Source organism: Fistularia commersonii, chromosome 25 (genome assembly GCF_037954325.1).
Source record: "Fistularia commersonii isolate RoL2024-O1a breed Wild chromosome 25, RoL_Fcom_v1.0, whole genome shotgun sequence".
NCBI lineage: Eukaryota > Metazoa > Chordata > Actinopteri > Syngnathiformes > Fistulariidae > Fistularia > Fistularia commersonii.
In genome coordinates this window covers 5,341,176-5,360,396 of record NC_141308.1, presented here as the reverse complement: position 1 = coordinate 5,360,396, position 19,221 = coordinate 5,341,176, and the positions used below count along the sequence as shown (strand labels likewise).

General features: G+C 38.1%; 1 protein-coding gene across 5 annotated transcripts in view; it reads right to left on the bottom strand.

Annotated features, from left to right (window-relative positions):
- st18 (ST18 C2H2C-type zinc finger transcription factor) overlaps positions 1-14,307 on the bottom strand; it is a 39,876-nt gene extending 25,569 nt beyond the window's left edge. For 4 of the 5 annotated variants that reach the window (XM_086172674.1, XM_086172675.1, XM_086172676.1 and 1 more), the window contains exons 1-2: positions 14,248-14,307; positions 13,058-13,232 (exon numbers count right to left, since the gene is read on the bottom strand). In XM_086172674.1, coding sequence (XP_086028800.1) covers positions 13,058-13,232; positions 14,248-14,301 — 229 coding nt within the window. In that variant the 5' untranslated portion in view covers positions 14,302-14,307. Of the gene's footprint in view, positions 1-1,958; positions 2,080-13,057; positions 13,233-14,247 lie in introns of those variants that run through there. The other variant, XM_086172679.1, reaches the window with a different exon arrangement.
- Between the last annotated feature and the right edge of the window lie 4,914 nt (positions 14,308-19,221).

Below are 19,221 nucleotides of genomic sequence, written 5' to 3'. Positions count from 1 at the left end.
CTAATCTGCCCCACATAACCGGACTTTAACTTGAAATGAAGTCTTCACCCTATAACGCAACATTTGTGTAACTTTTTTCATTTTAAAATCAGCATTCTATATGTTTTACATGACCGCTACATATAAGATATTTAGTGTTGACACACACACATACACACACAAATATATCACACACCAGTCATCACATTATCAAACAATGGCCATCTGAATTCAAAAAATAAATTCAGCATTTATTAATTAATCTTTCTTGTCTTGAACAGTCACAGAATAATCATTGTGAAAATACTTATAATAAAATTCTGTCATGTCTCACTCAAAAAAAACACCCTTCAGTTGTAATAAAGTATATACAGGAAACGAAAAAAAAATTGGTCACTCACACACACACACACACACACACACACACGAACGTGCACACACACACACTAGCTCTGATATATTTCTGCTATCATCAATTAGAAACAATCTGTCTGCTTACTGAGCTCAGTGGCTCAGGATGCTGGGGAGTTTTAAGTGATTTTTGCCACTGTATGGTAAAATCCCTTGGCCACCTGGATTACAAACTCTAGTCCTTTAACTCATGCCAGTATAAATCCGTGTTAACTCGGATTTACCTCTGGCATATGAATTCTCAATCTGCGTAAAGCTTTGTTTGGAATGAGTCAAACATAAGTATTTCGTGCAGTAAGGACGCTTGATTGTGAATTCATATTTCTGTAAAACAAACAATGTTAAATAATTCAAAAATCAAGTCCGTTTTGAGAAAAAGCAAGAAATGGGATTTCTTTTTATTTTGATTTCTTATGCTCTATAGCCGTTCACCTATAATCAGGTGCAAGTATGCTATACTCCGCTGTGCATCCACAGAAACATGATGAGAGAAATAAACTCAAAGCTGTACACTGTGGTCAAGAGTTTAATCAGATTCCTCTTACCAAGATTTTGCTTTGCTTATTGTCAGATGAACATTATTTGCTCAGTTGTTCAAACACAAGCCCTGGTCTGCCACCAAAGCGATCATGATAAAATAAAATATGGCATGAGCAGCCTGGAGGATCTAAATTAAGTATTATCCAATATCCATACAATCTCCCCCACACACAAATAAATGCACACTTCTGGACTAGCAGAGTTAAGCCAGACTATTTTGTACTTAAAAGGTTAGCAAGGCTGTTTTGTGAGTTTGATCTATGCTTGCCAAATCAGCAGATGGTCCATGAATATGATTATATGCATCAATAAAAGGAGTAATCTTTAACAAAATGTAAATTTGACTTAAGTCCATGGTTTAATATGCACAATGGACTTTAACCCACTTTCCAGCTTGACAGTAGAGCTTGATAAGCTAATGCACTTAAATTCTTTATAACAGCAATCACTGCTGATTCTCCAGCGAGACCATTTAAAATGAAGAGTTGAAGAAAAAGGTACAAGACAGCTGCACAGTGTTCAAAATGTGAATGTTTTTGTCAAAACAACGCCTATTCAACTTCAACTGTCAAAACAACTTTGTGCTTAACACACAGTGCTGTCATACCTCTCACTATTAACCGTTTCCGAGATTTCAGACAAATCCTTGGAAAACTCTGGGCTCGAATCAAGATAAGAAACGGAAAAGTTAAAATCTAAAAAAAAAATGGCCAAAGAATACTTGTTGTTATGCCGGTTAAAAAGAAACCGCAGCTCCAAACTAAGTTCACACAGCACGAGCCAAGAAAGTGGCTCGAGAGAGAAAAAAAAAAAAAAAGTTTCAACATTAATCGAGCAGGTAATAGCGGTCAACTAAAATGTGTAGATTTAATTCTGACAAAGCATCACTGTTACTGACCCTCCCACGAATCTACTCATCTGAGCCCGAGGCTTACAGCACAACACAGACAACACAATCACTTGTCTCCTACATCTGAATGCACCCATGTTAACATGTCCGACAGGGCAGAATCACAAGCTCAACTTACCATACCCCTTTTAGCCTTTGTTTTGCATCTCATAGTGACATCGGGGAGGAGATGGAGCAGAAGGATATCGAGGTGGGGTACAGTGTAGTCCAGAGTCTTGCTGCTGAGTGTGTTTGGTGTGTGTGTGTGTGTGTGTATGTGCAGGGACACTGTGATATTCACCCGAAACGCTAAGCTTTTTTTTTCTAGCCTTTGTGTCATTCACTTAACAACCAATCTCATTAGCTGCTGGGCTACAATGGGCTGAATTATTTTCCTTGTAAATACACCACATGGTGATCCTCAAGGTAAGACCTCTGAAGGTCTTTTTAATCATATAAAAGATCTCAGCTGAATAAAAATTCATGGAAAGTAAACTAAATACAAATTGCTAAAACACTTATTCGGGTGTGTTCTTATGATATATGTTTTCCTCAGAGCCTGCAGTGAAGCGATATGAATGCTTTATAACATGGCTGAAATTGATATATCCCATTCATGTATGATATACATGGGTAGTATGATGTAAGATGCAGGTTCAGTCCATCTTGTGCCACGGTACCATTTTTTAAAGAAATTATTATATTTAATGGATGCTTGTGAAAAATGTGTCGTTTGTCATCTTATAAGTATAGGTTGAATTTTCAAGGAATCCCTGGCCTCTGTGTCGATCGGTGCAGTACCACGACGTTCTGTGAAATGTAACTATTGTAAGTACTTGAAGTAATGACAGCTGTCTATAAGCATCAGGGACGTGTCTATTGGCCAACTTGACCCTTGTTAGAAAACAAAACAAATACAAAAAGAGAATACTGCAGCTTGGGACTGCCGAGCCGGGTCACTGGAGATTTTCCAGACAAACGCCGCACAGGGGAGGGGAGGGGAGGGGAGGAAGAATAAAAAGGACAGGCTCAGAATCTCATTTTAACAGACCGCACACAATCTGGGCTCCCACAGAACTATCTCTGCCTGACCGCTTTCTATTTATCCCTTATCAGTGTTTACCAACCGCTAGTTTTCTTTCATTCACACTGTGAGGCAGTTCTCTTACTATCAGTCAACAGCTGACACCGTGGAACAGCCTCAAAGGCAAGAGGAAGGGATCAAAACTAAACCAAAGCTGTTTAAACAATACAACAGAGGAAATAAATTCATAAATCCTAATTCTTCCCAACCCACAAGGGTATAAGCAGATCCTTTATAGTTAGGCCAACAAACAAAACCACAGCCAAAGAGGTACATTACAATCAAGGTAAATTCTGAAATATATTTAGAAAAAAGAAAGGCGACAAAAGAAAAAAAAAATCAAGTGTATTATTAATTCAGAACGTTTCATAGTCTTGCCCTGTCAGTCAAATATAACATTTGATAAGGGTGTTTTATATCATGTTTTACCATACATTTGGGAAAATCTCACCTGAATTTGTATTTTCTACTTCCAGCCCTTCTTTTTTTTTTTTTAGCAATTGCAGTATTACACAATATATTATAATTTCAGCCAAAGTGTCTGTGTAAGCCCGCTCTATCTCTCAAGCCTCTACATTAAATGTGATGAGGGTCACTGAATTGCATACACTACTGTAAATTGGGACATTTAATTTACTATAAGCTGAATTCTAATGTAGGTGTTAAAATTAATATATTTTTTTTAATTATACATTTCCATTTTAATTGTGCTCTTGTTGCACACATGAAATGATCACAATTATAAATTGCATTATTCCTTGTACAAAAAAAATTGTTCCTGAGCAATAGTGAAGGAAATAAATTGAAAGTAATTATTCCCTCTGTTGCTTTACTTTTTACTGTAGGACACACAAACAACGCTGTTTTTCTGGAATAATGTTCAAAAGTTAAGTAATTAATTACATTTATCCTTTCACCAGCTGCTCAACAGCAGATGGATCATTTCTGAGACCTTGTCGAATTAAATCCACATAATTCATTTTCCTGGATTAACCAACTGAAGTTTGAATGGTTGATACAGGTAACACAATTTAAAAAAGACTGTTTTTCTCTTTCTTTACCGCTTACACCGTGTGTATGCGGCGGCCACTACCATCCATATTTGGCATTGAAATAATGCATTTAGAAATAAAAAAGAATCCTTATTTGTTTCGCACGGCAGGATCAATATTTGATTATTTTCGAGTCATCACACAAGTTTTTAAAGTGTGTTGAAATAATGGCAATCCAGTTTTGTTTGACACTGTGGAGGTGCAGGTACCATGGACAGTTCCTGGAGGCGAACAGAGGTTACATTATTGTGTTGACTAGCAACTAACATCCCTGTGCTTTGAAGAGGAAGGTGGGAGACAGGGAGGAATAATGCCTCTCACTTATCATTGTTTTGCCATACAGCTCTGCAATGGCCTTCTGCAATTAAAAAAACTGTGGAGGTGCAACTTTGTAAGCTTGCAAAAGTCTCCTGTCACTGTTAAAAATGCAAAACTTTTCAAATGTTTTTCAGAGGTAAGCCTGCAAAAACAATATGAATAGTAATATAAATAAAATGAGCTGTCATAATGTCACTTTGTGGCTCGGAAGCTGAACGACAGGCAGAATATAATATCATCTTATTGTTGAATTAGTTAAGTGTAAAATTACGAATTGCAAAAAGATGAAAAAAATTGAAATCAAAAAAAAGATTTCACTGTGTCTGAAAAGCACCGCGATAAAATATTAATTTGAGAGCATCTTCTGAACAATTTTTTTACATGTTCACATGATGAAATTGAAAGTCAGCCTTAAAGATAATAGATATAAGTGTTTTAAATTATAAGTTAAAGCAATGACCTTGATTTAGTAAATTTACAAAAAAAATCAAGTCATTCTGACATTTGTTTGATTGCAATTAAGTTTGATTTGGATTATTAAGTCAGTCTCTGAGCTATTGAGATGGTCCAGGACACTATTAAATGATGAGCTCTTCTGACCAGCATCCATTCCTCTAAATCAGTCGTTGCTTTAAAAATCATTGTTTTCTTTTGACCCTTCAAACATATTCAGACTGATGACTCTGCCCAAGTATAAAGTTAACATGTAGAGTGTGTCTCTGTCACACTACAAGCAGCAGTAACACAGATATACACTGAACATTTATACTACAAGAACATTTTATACATTAAGAGAACGATGAAATGACACAACTCTGATCATTTTATACAAGTTCAGGATTTAAGAACACTATCATATCATATCAAGATTTTAACTGAGAAGCTGATGAGGACACAAGTTTTTCGTTACACTAAATTCAACATTAGCATGTGGTGTCCCACCTTTGCCAGCCTCACTATAAAAACTAAAAATACCTTAAACAGGATGCAATAAAGTTGACTCACTGTTCAAATATGTTATTGGAACACAGAGTGAATGTTTAAGTGCATTAGGCTCAGTGGTCTTGTATGTACAGCTGTCACTGTCAAAGCCACAGGCAACCTGACAGTGCTTTGTCTCTGCAAACAATACAAACATGTGTTCTTCTAAGACAAGCTTATACTGCACACAAGTGCTGCGAATTTAATCTAGGTAGACAGTATCTCATGTTATCTGGATGATCAAAAATAGGTCATGCCTCTCAAAAAACAGTTTGAGCTGTTTAATCTGCTCTCAAACTGTCTCTAACCTGCACAGAAGCTGCGCTTGCTTTCCAGCAAAGATTTGAAGAATTGTGATTTCTATCAGGCAAACAATGTTCATCATCAGTGAAATATTTTCTAAAAACCTCCTGGCACGGACAAAGACAACCGCCGGCATCATTCTGTTTCACATAATCACATTAAATCCACCGCACATAAGTTAAGCAGTTGAGCAAATCTAAAGTTTCTAACACTTGCGTTTTTCAGCTCCTGCTTTTGATTTCATGGCAGCATCTAACAGGCAGAGCTAAAAGGCTTATTGTTCACATATGCGATACAGACTATCTGTAGTGATAAATGCTGACCAAACTGACAGCAAATTAAATAAAAAAGAACTTTGAAACCAACCTAGTGCTGTGATCCAAAAAGTTTGATTTTCTCCCAGTCTCTTGATAGCTGAGCTGGTGCTGTGGCTTTGAAAGGTAGTCCCCAGGAATATGACATACTGTGCCTTTGACAGCCTCGAGATAAGCACCTGCGTTCGGGTCCCTTTTTACGTCACACCTCCCCATTCACAGCCCTTCAACATGATGCACATTTGCACATCAACAGCCACCAACCCCCCTCCGCGCTCTACTCCCACATCCGCAAAACACACAAACAGGCACACAAGAAGGCAGATGCGTGCACTAGCCTCTACTCATGCGCGCACTCTCGCACATACACCACGGATTTGTGAACGCTGATGAAAATACAATTTACACAGATGCAAACATTCACCTGTACACACGTAGATTTTTTTTTTTTTTTTTTTTAATTTTTCATTTTTACTTTTTAATTTTGGATTTTTACCCTGACCCACCCATTTTCTTGACCAATCCGAATTTAAGAACTTTTCCTTGCTTTGTCATAAGACCACGGCATATGCCCTCCCAACCTCCTCATACATCACTCATCATGCAAATGAGAGGGAATGTCACTCCTCAGCAGCAGATGGCCAGGGATGATAACAATGGCTCAACAGACCAGTTTCAATGTCTGCGACTTTATCACTCCAGCAACAACAAAAATAAATGATACGAAATCCTCGTCTGTTAGTATGCTGCCCCCACTCCCCGCACCTTTAATATTTGTACCTGTCAGACTGTTTCATTTCTTTTGGACCATCTGAAAAGAAAAGCTTTGTCCAAGCTTTTTTTCTGTCACAAGAGGTCTGGCTATCAGTAAAAGGCACGGACCTGGAAGTGATTTTCAGTGACTAAGGAAAGGCTGCTGCTTAGCAGTTATTTAAGTAATTAGGTGTAATTCCTCCCTGTAGGCCATGTTAGCCTTCCGAGTTAGCTCACGCGTTCGACAGGACAGGATAGAGACGAGGAAGAATAAAAGATGAAAGGGGCCCCGAGAAATCACAAATGCAGCTTTTCAAACACCCCCCACCCAAAGTGATGTCATCCTGCGTCCTGCTGACTCCTGTTCATACAAGCCCCCATAGCAGAGAGTAAACAGTGGAAGCGTTTAGCAAACACGGCCAGATTACAATGACAAAGGCAACCACACTTCTGGGTGGAGCCTGGGGCATGGGGGGCGAAACGGGGCTGGGTGGGGTGGTGGTGGTGGTGGTGGTGGTGTGGCTCAGGATTTTTTTTTTATTATGAAAAGGGTGAAACCCATAAGGGGGCCTCCCCTTAAGATCCAAGCGCAGTCCTTCCATAGCTGATGGAAGAGGCCACCCAAACATACTTATCGCTTAGTGACCCCACCCCCACACTAGCCCCCATTCCCTGGAGACTGACGTGAGAGCACAATATGTAATAATAATGTATTTTCAGTTCTTTCTGCTGTGATTTGTGCATTTGGTTATGAAAGGCTGGAGACTTGGAGAATATCATTACTTAAGGTTTGGCAGTTGATCATCACCTTGTTTAATGCCTCATTTGAAAGTCTAATGTCTAACTGTCTTCAAGAGCCAATTCATGGTACACTCTGAGAGAGACATACAAAGAGAGTAGACCTGCACTGTTACCCTTCTTTTCACCATCCTTGTCTGATAATCACACAAACATATGAAAGTAAAGAAATTGAGCATCTTATCAAAGAGCTGTTCTTTGTTTGCTGATACAGACATCTTTGTGCGAGGACACAACAAGCGCTTTTCGGGGAAGATTATTTCATGTTCCGACTTAGATGTTGGTATTTCTTACGGAATTAATTCACAAAAATACATGTAAAGCAATCGTGAAAAAATTGTTACATATCGAAGGCTACACTCCACAGTCGATACAAAATGTCATATTTGCTTTGCCCCAGACATCTGTTCAAATCTCCAAAAAACGACCTCATCCAGAGCTGAGCATAAAACATAAACTACTGTTTTGTTAAGCTATTTCATCAAATGAAAATGTGGGCATGACTAGAGAGAGCTGATGGAGAAATGAAAGAGGAGTGGGTTGGACAAAATTACATGTCAAACAAGGGTTCACATTTAAAAAGTCCTGCTCACATTTGTAGAAAGTGTTTGATTGCATTTAGAAAGGTATTACAATGGGTCACATCTGTGTCTAAAAGCTTTTTGCATTCTGCTGCAAATTATGTAAGCAAAGTGAAGTGTCATAGCACCCTGTTGTTTTGAGTGCTATACCTTACTCCTGCAAAAACCTACACAAATATATTTAACTGAATTCTTCTAATGCACCGCGGGATCAAAATGTCAGTGCTATAACTTCAGCAAAAACCCCCTCGCTCAACGCCGCACCCTGTAATTCCAACAAAACAACGCGACTAATTCTGTATGGCAGCCCGCGCACCCAAACAACAATACATATTCACACTGTGCCATGTGTAAAAATCTTTATCAAACTGTGGTTAATTTCGGCTACGACGCTTTAAGCTCGGACTAAACTGACACAAATGCATCTCCTTGGTGGCGCTGAACCCTCTTTGTTGAGACACTTGATGCCGCTTGTTCATCACAGAAAGTCACATAAAAGGACTGCATTAAATAAAAAAGAATTTTTTGCATATGCAAATATGATATGAAATATGAGGAACCAAACATAAGTACATGTTGTTGATATGGCTCCAGGACATAGAACTATCTTCATGTTAATGTCAACAGAAAGGCAATATTCTTTTGAAAATGCACTACATTTTTCATGGGGATCATTATCTACAGTACATGTCACAGTGTCTCAGTTAAAAGCAATGATTAGATTACTTCCCAGCAATCCCCTTTGGGCCGATTTGTGTGTGACCGTGGGCAACAATACAATATGTTTATTCACTGTCCTTTGAAGACACTTCAATAACATCTCAAATGTTTTATGGACAAATATAGGATGCGCTCTGGTTTCGCCTTGAACTGTTGCCTTCGAAACTGGGGCCCTCCCCATCCTTGAGTTATCGGTCTAAACTCGGTGATTGGCAAACGCATTCAGCCAGTGCTCGTATGTGAGTAACATGAATAATATCACAAAGCTATACATTTACACATGAGACAAATCATAAAATCTCTAATCGTCCTTTGTGTCTAAAATCATTCTTTTATGCAGGCCCCATATAATTTATTTTGTCATTGGTGGTCAACACCTGAATTTGCATGCATTGCCCTCCAATGAGTCTTGCTTACATCTGACAAATCAATGCTGGACCAATCATTCAATGCTTTTTTTTTTTTTTTTTTTTTTTTTTTTTTTTTTAAATGTTCATGGGCCGTTGAGTCATTGTGTTGTTTCAACGAGAGGTTACATCCAGATCTCGGGGTCTCCGGGGGACTCAACCCATCGTTTCTAGTCAGTCAGGCAGACAATGAAACGGACACGCCTTTAAATGGCCGGTTAGCGACCTGGATGTTTGGCCAAAAAGAAGCATGTAAACAACGGTAACAGGTGTTTTTAATGCAAGCTTTGATAATGACATCGGTGGCTGTAATAGTATGTCTAGACATAACCAACAGAAGGCATTTCTGTCTCCTCTCAGGAGTCTTGTGGGTACTCGGCTGCAAAATACAAATTTATAGAAAGAGTCAAACAAAAAGACAAATAGTCAGCTCTCAATTTTAGCGATATTCATTTTTGTCTTGCAGGGCAGGTTGCATAATAGGCTAAATAATAGGTTAAATAATTATGAGTATTCAAATATGCACTTGAAACAGAAGAAAAAACTCCATTAATTTAGATGAATTGCAATTTTCTGATTGCACTAGTAACAGGAAGCTCGCTGACATGAACCAAAATGCTAATGCCCTTCGAGCAAAACAAAGAAATTGATTATGAAGTAAGTTTCTTTAGCATGAGTAGCCACCATTGAGTGATTAACTGGGGTGGGTCATGATTTCCTTTTGTTAAGATCTTGGTAAACTTTCTGGGAGAAACATTTATAATTTGTTTCCAAACAATAATTCTAATCTAGCATGAACAAATCAAATTCTCCCTATGGCCTCTTGTGTGTCATTTTGAATTTGAAATTGATTGTTATCATCACGTCTTCTAAATCTGTTTATATATTAGATTTCTGATTAGGTATTGTTTTTCTCAATATACTAGAAAGCGACCAACCAGTGATATTAGTAAGAGATGTTTGCAGGCATCTACCTGTAGATGTGTAAGGCACAGAGGAAAGCGTATCGTCCGTTTGTCCCAATATGTCACATACGTCGGCATTTCTGATGAGCCATCCACTTACATTTTGCAGAGAATAATGTCTATATCTCGTTTAAAAAAAAAACAAGAACACCGTGTCTTTACTGAATGAGCACATTGTGCCTCTATATACATTTGTGTTATAGAAGACAGATATATATATTCTGCGTTTATACAGCAAAAAATACCTAATATTCCTGTTCATTTGCAAGTCAAACTGTAATGTTTGGGCTACATTATTGAGAGGCTTTTGCAATATTATTCATCTTCATAACTTTAAAAACTTCCACAGATCCAGACATTTATACTTCATGATTTCTCGCATCATCTCTCCAAGATAGTGATAATACGATTTCTGTGTTTTTCGCTGTTGAGAAACAAACTGGATTATGAACAGATCACTACATAAACAGCTTTCTAAAAGGAGGCAGCTATTTTAAAAAAGGCTGAAGAAATGCAAAGAGGGATTTAAATTTTAATTTGAATTTATTCCAGCAAGTGAAAGGTTCTTTTGAGAGGGGATTTCAGCAAAGATGATGGTATTTAAAAGTGATAAACAAGCATCTAAACCTCCAGTGGAAAACAGTCATATTGCTTCTTTTTTGTGTAGGGGAGGAATTGGACTTGCTATGGTTACATCCAAAAAAAAAGAAAAGTAATAGTGGTAATTAAAATGTAAATAAGTAAGATGTAAGAAGATATATCAACTGATTTCAGTCACAAATCATTTAATTAACATTTTGTATTGACACACCTTACGACTGTGGATATATAGCTACATGTCCTCAGGTGTAAATTTGTTTTAAGTGAGTACTTGGCATAGCGCACTTTACTCTGTATATGGATGCTTGGAAGAAAAAAACATTTCACACTTATCACATGCAATTTGAATCCTGTGCCGAGGAGGAAGATGAAGCAAAGTTCAAATGTAAACGCTTTAGAAATTAGATGTAGTGTTCATAAAGAATTGCAGCTGTGCAGTTTCAGGCAGCACCAAAATGAGGTGAATTCTTAAGAAAAAATAATTCACCCTGGGCAGACACATGTCACACGTATGCGACGAGTACGATGAAACAGCTGTCAGCTATTATAGTTGTAATAAATTATGTGACAACGTGTCTATTTTCTCCTGGTTGACCACTGAACTTAAGCAGAGAAACCTATGCCACACAAGAAAGACAAAGAGTTACATCATTTTGTTGAACAGCTAATCCGATCATGGACAGTGTTTGTGCATTTGCTATCTTCGGAAAATGCCAGCAAAGGCGCTAAGTAAACCTATTTTACAAGACTCCCTCACAAGGATACAGTGCCAGTATCGGGATAAAATTTCACACAGCAGCATGGCTCAGTCACATAACCTAAGCAGGCTTAGGAAAATGGAACACTACAAAGTATTGCACTTTCTTCCTGTAAGTCTATTGCAGTATACAAAATGCTTGGGTGACTGATGCGAGTTTCAGCATGAAAGCCAAAATGAACTAATGGCTGAATAGCATGTAGATACTGTTGTTAATGCTCTGAGTTGTTTAAAATGGTAGATTATGGAAGTGTGCACCTGGCATTCTGCAGACTAGCCTGGCAACACTCCTCCCTTATAATTACAATGAACACATAGTAATTCAGGGTAGAGGCTGAAATACGAATGATGTCCTCTGAGACAGCTTGTTTTAATGGTTATGCAGAAGAGTTCCTAGAAGTGCAGATGGCAGATGCAATGTCTTTGAAGCTATTTACAGATTTACACTACAAGGTTTACCATAGAGTGAGACCATATTTCTCCCTTTGTGCCTTCGAATTGGATACACAAACCACTAATAAATCATCAGATATATGCTTAATGAAATACTGATAAAGCATTATCCTAAGAAGTAACTTAACGCCAAAGAGGGAAAGAAAAGTATGTTTGTTTCAGCAAAACGTTGTGCCGATTTTGTCGACACCGAGAGCTTATATAAGCCTTGATATAAGCTTCAATTTTAGGCATTCACAAGCAAAAAAAAAAGACAATAATGTAATAAGCATGAAACACTCTTTATAGAAGCTTCAAATTAAATCCATGCTTCTCGATGTATAGGCTTTTCATAATATGTCATCATACTTTAGACATTTATTTTTTACCGTTCTATAAATATATATATATATATATATATATGTATATATTTATACATGAATATTCAATTTTTTTCAGTGTGTGTGTGTGCGTGTGTGTGTGTGTCCATGTATGTGTTTGTGAGTATGTTTGTGTATCTATGTAGGTATGTGTATAATATGAAATCTATTCTAACTCTTCCTGGCCCTGATCCAGCCTCATATAGGAGTATGGAGCCTTCTGAATAATACCAATATTCTGATAGAACAGCAGGTAAACAACTAAAATGTTAACTCCAAGAAAAAGTTTTGCCGTATTAAATCACATAGGAGCCACATTAGCATGTGAAAAGAATAAACAGGAGCATTCTCAGTTACACACTCCACCTGGCTGCTCACCAACGTCCTTGTCAGAAGTCCACCCACCGCACTGGCTAACACTGAAAGACCTCCTGGGGACCACAGTGACCATTCACTCGGTTCTCTCTTTTTCCCATGCACCTGTGACTGTTTTTGTGTTTGCTATTTTTTGCTTTGTCTTTTTCTGGCAACACTGTATCATCGGAGACACACTTTCCCTCAAAAGGAATTCTCCTGCCCAACAATGTGCTTCGTTTGTTCACCGGATATGGCGGGCCAGAGAGTCAAATGCAAAAAAAATAAATAAATAAATGACAAAAAAAATAAAAATAAAATGAAATAATAAATAAATAAACAAGGCACGGCGGTAGTAATTAAAACTGCCACAAGAAAAATTAGATGACAGCCACAGCAGTAAAATTAGAGTTTGAATAAGAAAACGAGGTACTTTTACCGACTGGTTTCTTGCCGAGTTGGGGGTCTTCACAGGTACACTTGGATAGCTTCTCCTCCTTACTCTCCTCGGACGGCTCATCCGGCTTCTCCATGGTCCTGGACCTTAGAGAGCTGCTTTTCCATTTTCCAAAGGACTTTGCCACAATCGCTTTGTCCGCTCCTTTCATTGTTTTCTGTAAAACACATTTACAGCATGACTTCCCAGGTTTATCCCTCTTGTGAGCCATCTGCCCCCTTTTTTGGCTCTCAGTAAACCTGGGCTCATCTTTCCCAAACCCAAAGTAAGAGAGAATTAGGGCATTGTGTGAATATGCATTCTCTTAAGCATTCCAGAAAATTTTCTGATTGCCCTGGCATCTTTTTTAGAGAGCGCTTCGACATTGTTTTCCTCCTGACATTTTGCAATCCTGTGCGGAGAGTGCAGCGATGATTGAAACAGTATAAAACAATACTTTGCAAAGTAGCCCAACAGTAAACAGAAGAGGGAAACTGAAAAAACAAACATGTTTTCACATTTAATCCAACTTAAAGGAAATAAAAATAGCACATTATGCCCTAATTGAGTGCTGTACAGTCCACAAATACTATTACAAGGCCGATCAGGATTAGCAGTGGAACATACCTAGTTATCTATTTCTGAGTGCCAAGACTGCTAGCAGTGGGCAACTAAATTTCAAAAGCTGGCAAATCCAGTTGTCTCCTAAATACAGAAAGTACTTAAATCCAGAGCTAACAGAAGAAAAAGACGGATAAAGGGTGCTCTGCATATCACCGAAAAGCTTGTGCACTTTACAGAATCACTGGCTAGGTTAAACAAATATGCTAAGTAGAGATCAAAACAATCCTTTGATCTGCAGCCTAGTTTCGAGAGGAATGGCTTGGCTGTTGTTGTAAATAACTTGTATAAATCTATATAGCATTTGCCTTCAGGTAATATCTAAAGTGCCAGGGATTCACAGGCAAATACCTTGCGGTAGGAAATAGATCAGATAAAAGCACATAAATATTTCAGCAACACTGCACTCTGTGATTTTGTGCATTATCACAGAGGTCTTAACAGCACATGATCAAGTTACTTTTCTTTCCCTTTTTTTTTTTAGTTTTAAAATAAATCCCCGAAAATCAATATCTGTAAAAGATTCGTCTCCTTTTTGCGTTCGTTTTTTTAGTCTGTGAAAATATTCCTACCTCCAGCTCGCCATTCATGTCAAACACTGAGTAAAACATTGTGCTAAACTTCATACAAAAGAGGCTTGAAGAATCAGAATGCAGAAGCTATGCAACTTGCTGACTAACTTTGCCCTCTGTTTTGATCGAGCACACAAAGCAAAACGCTGTCTATTCAAAACAGACAGCATAACTCCTTTCAGAGAGGGGGGACCGTGAACAAATGAGGCCATGTCCTGAGCTGCAGTCAGTTTCCCGTCAGGCCTGCACGCTGCACGGTGAGGGCTACAGGGACTGGGACCGACTGACACCACACTCAGCCAACAGAACAACTCTTGTGCACACTATCCTCCTCTGGGCATTTTATTTTCTCTTCAAACCCAACCGGAGGGGTTTTCAGATTAAGAAAAGTCATCGTGAAACCATGTCGGTGAGGGGAAAAACATCTCCTACACACCGTAGAACAATTTAGAGGTGACGTCATGGCAAGATGAGGTGGCCTGAATCAACAAACAAAGAAGTGAATAAGCTGAAGGTCACACTAAAAGTGCAAATTTTGCTTCTGACCATTGCTTTAAGAGTATGAACATCACACCTAACATCCCATCGTGTCACGTCCGCTTCGACAACTGGGCCAAACAGGGCGAGTTGAATAGAATACCGATTTACAGAAATGTCACTGCTCACCTGCTAACCTGCCCTAATCCTGATTTGATGGCAAGGCCGGACACTGTAGTTGATAGACTTCCTGTGGAGTTGATCAAATTAGTTTAATTTTTAATGTTGCTATCCATATTGCCTGATATATGACTGACAGCATTTCTATTTATAGATATATAGAGAGAGACCGACAGTGAGGTGTGAATAGAATTTGATATCGTTTCACCGCACGGGAACCTTACAGGTGGGCAAAAATTGTTGATAATGAAGTTATAAGTCAGGAAAGCATTTGAATGCTGAAAATAAAAATGTCTTATTTTTCTCCCTCTTTTCAAAGGTTAAGGTTGTGTTTTAAGAGAGAATGCGGTATGTTTTTTTTAATAGATTATTTTCACTTGGATTTCTGGCCTCCGCAATGTCAAATGATTTATTTCTTTCCCATCAAGTATTAGATGTCAAGCTAAATTTTGAAAAAGCACATGTTCATAAGCTGGTATGAACATAAACTCCAGGGCTAAACTATTCTTTGCTTACTCCCCATAACAAGCAGGCACAATAGGTAGATAGATGAATAAATAAATGAATAAATAAAAAGGAAACTAAATCAATTTTTGTTGTTGTGTTTTGTGTATCACCTTCATGTGGATTTGCCGGTAGATCTTTGAAACTTGTTGCATTTACAAAACAAGGACAAATTAGAGAATTTGAAGGCTTCAGTTATACTTGTGACAAAGGTTGAGCTTTGCTTTTGGCAACAGGCTGATGAGATTATTCGTAGAAATTCACAAAATATTAAAAAAATGATAAGTAAATAGCCCCATTCAGTTACAATACAATAGAATTGAAATTTGAAATTTGAAACAGGGTGGCTGTGTTTTAAAGACCTATTAGTCTGCACTCATCTCACGACGGCATCCGAAGGTTTAGCATTGTTTTTTATTTCATAACTAAGTTATGTATTGATTATCGTACATATCAAAATAATAGTCATCTCTTTTAGGTCATTTGTTTGGCACAACAGACAAAATATATTGCGGGAGAAAAAACACAAACTTTTTCGATAACTTTTATCAATGGAAACACAATTTAGTTCATAAAAATTATCTTTTAATTACAATAAACCTTATAATTTTTTTTTTTTTCAAACAACTCATCTTAGGTGTAAAGAAAATATCAGAGAATATTTTTCTGGCTTTTCCTGGGAAGACAATTTTGAGAGAGAACAGAATGTACCATATTCTTGACCCATTTGCCTCAGATGCTTGCTGTATATGGAACTGAATACTGGACGTGAATTGTATCATTCTCTGTGTCAACTTGTGAGATGGCAGTTGCCGTAGTGGAGTGGTGAGAGCGGCACATATGCATTATAGGAGAAAATTGTGAAATGACAGATTCCGGGTGTGATACTGAGGGAATGACTAACTAATAGGAGGGGTGCTCCAGGCTGTTAGCTTTGAAAAGCAGTTTGCACATTACTTTATCTTGTCAATCAGATTCCTGGAATGGAAGAGGTGACTGATAACTTGAATTAATTATTTTCTTATTGCATGCATGTGTTAATTCATGTTAATTTATGTCCCTTACAGGCCCAAGCCAGAATATCCAGAGTAAAGCACCACCTCTGGCACCCAGATCACCACACCACTCTCTTTGCATATATTTATATCAAATGAAAGACTTTCTTTTAATCCTGTTGGAACAAATACCGACTGCCAAATGTGATTTTTAAATGTACTTTTAAGCTGTTCATGGTTTACGTTAGCTTTTTTTTTTTTTTCTTTTTAACAACTGAACAGCATGGCACAGTATTCACCGCTATGATGGGATTTGAAAGTTACAGATTCTTTTTTATAGGCAAATCCTACCCCTTAAAACATAACCCCTTTCTCCAAGAACACAGCTATATATTGTCAAATAATGTCAATAATTCATTTCACCCACGAGGCGTACCCCTCTGCATTCTGATGGCAGGAAATCAAATTGAAATGCAACAAGAATGGGCTTTATTTCCACTTCATTCAAACGCGTAGTTTTAACAATAGCATTTTTGGTAAACATCTTTAAGTATTCTGACAAATTTAACTTCCCCTGAACACAGGGGATAAGTAGAAAAATTTCTCTGATGAGAACAGAAACAGCAAGAAGTTCTAACAAGGAAAAGCCTGCCAGGTGGCGAACTGGCTGCACCAACAGAACGCACAATCTGTCTGCTTCTCCTTCCAAACCATTGACAGCTGCCATCACCAGCCTTGCACACTCGCACTCAGTGGCTCCTCAGCTCCCTGCCCATCCCTCTTTAGTGTTTCCTGCTAACCTCAGAGACAGGGTCACCTGGCCCCCTAGTTGCCCGTCTGTGGAGCCCTGCTGGCCCCCTGGAGACCTGCCTGCATGGGGATGCCTGGCTCACAGAGGTCGAGCAAATCCCCCTTTATATGCAAACCAAAGGGCTATTACTTTGACCTGAGATCGTAGCTTTTCTAACAGTGAAATCCAAAAAATATTCAAGTGATGCACCGTGACGAGATTCGATGAGCGTTTTATTTTTTTTTCTTTGATCCGGCGGTTATTTGATATTTTTAGTAATATCACAGGCTATCCCATCATATTCAGGTTTTTATCTCGAACCAGGTTCCAGTTAGACTGAAACCGGTTATATTCTCATATTCCCATCAGTTTGAGTTTTAAGATGGCATTTTTCTGTCGAGGAAACCCGAGCACACAGATTCACAAGGGCTAAAACGGAGAGCGTTCCACAAAGCTAGCATTGCAACTGGGTTAAAAATAAAACCTGGCAAAGTTATTCTGATCCCTTATTGGTCCCATAGTTTGATTTCACATTTAGCATTTGCATTCCCCTCCGCATAAACATTTCATTCTTCCCCTCCTGCAGTACAATGAGACTTGAGTGACTTTGGCAGCAGATTTTGGATCGGTGCTCCTGAATCCACCAGTGTATGTTATCAGCAGGTAAACAAGCTTTCGAACAAAGCCATAATGGAACTGCAAGCAGCATAAAGAGGCTCATCTCAAAAGCTATACAACCCATCAAAGCTGGTGTCATTTCCTCAACACTGCACTGCAGTTGGAAAATGCATGGCTGTTACAGTTTTAAATCGCCTGCCTATTTTGAGACACTTCAGAACTATTTGTATTGATTATTTACTTGTCAGCGAGCTGCCAGATTACTAAAATAAGACAACAAATTTTAATGTTTGCTGGATTCTTTTCCGTCCTGTTTCTTGGTGAATAAATGAAAAACGGTGCCGCGTAGAAAATTAATGGGATTTGCGATATATGGTATTTGAATAATTATTTTTTGACTGAAAATGAAATATTTCTAGCTATATTTAGAAGGATTACTGACAGCATTGAACTTAATGTGAGAATAATTTGCCTTTAAATACATACTTAAGCTATAGCCTACACTTTTTGCTCACCAGATGCAATCTTGTTAACTACACGCCTGAATGCTAGTCACAAAACTTTCCCCGTATTTGCCTTTTGGGTAAAGCTCAGAAGCACAACTAAACCTACGCACTCTCCTCCCAGTGAGTGGAGCAGTGGTAAAGCTTTCCTTTCATATGCTGCTTTATCTCTGTGGCGGTAATTATCCATAAAACTATGCCATCAGATGGTGATGATTTCCAATATGAACCCAATAAATGTGTTTAAATTTTGAATTATCATATTTACGTGGATATGTGTTACTAATAGTGATTATGTTTGTCATGTGGGTAGAAAATCAACCATCTTTATATTGCGCATTGTCACATATTTCTCAGACATTTCATCACACATTTAATCTGCCCCTGTCTAAGATTTGCTACCGAACCTGTAGTCAAGGCAGAGAGAGGACAATAACGGATGAGATTATGAAGCATGTCTGTTAAAGCATGTCTGTTTGATCATCATTCTGTTTAGGTGAAGTTCTCTACTTGGTCTCTTCAGTCCCTGACAGCAGAAATATAACCTAATCTCTTTCCCTAACCCTTTTCTTAGGCATGAATAGGGTGGAAATGTGATGGCATTAAGTCGATTTACTCCTTGGTTTGCAGTTTCAGCCTTAATGCCTCTTGGCTCTTCTTCAACACTCCCGTTCCATTTAGATTTCAAAAATATAAATGTTATGTTAAGGCTTTTCTATTCATTTTTATTTATCCATCATTTGAAGTTCATGCATATATTTACTCTGCAAATAATGCTTGTTTATTTACTGCTCCATCTATCTGGTATAAGTCAAAGATATTGGAAAATCAAATAAAACTTGTGCATTATCTTCAAATACAGATGATATGAGTAACAAAGGGTAAGATCTAAGACTATGACATTCTT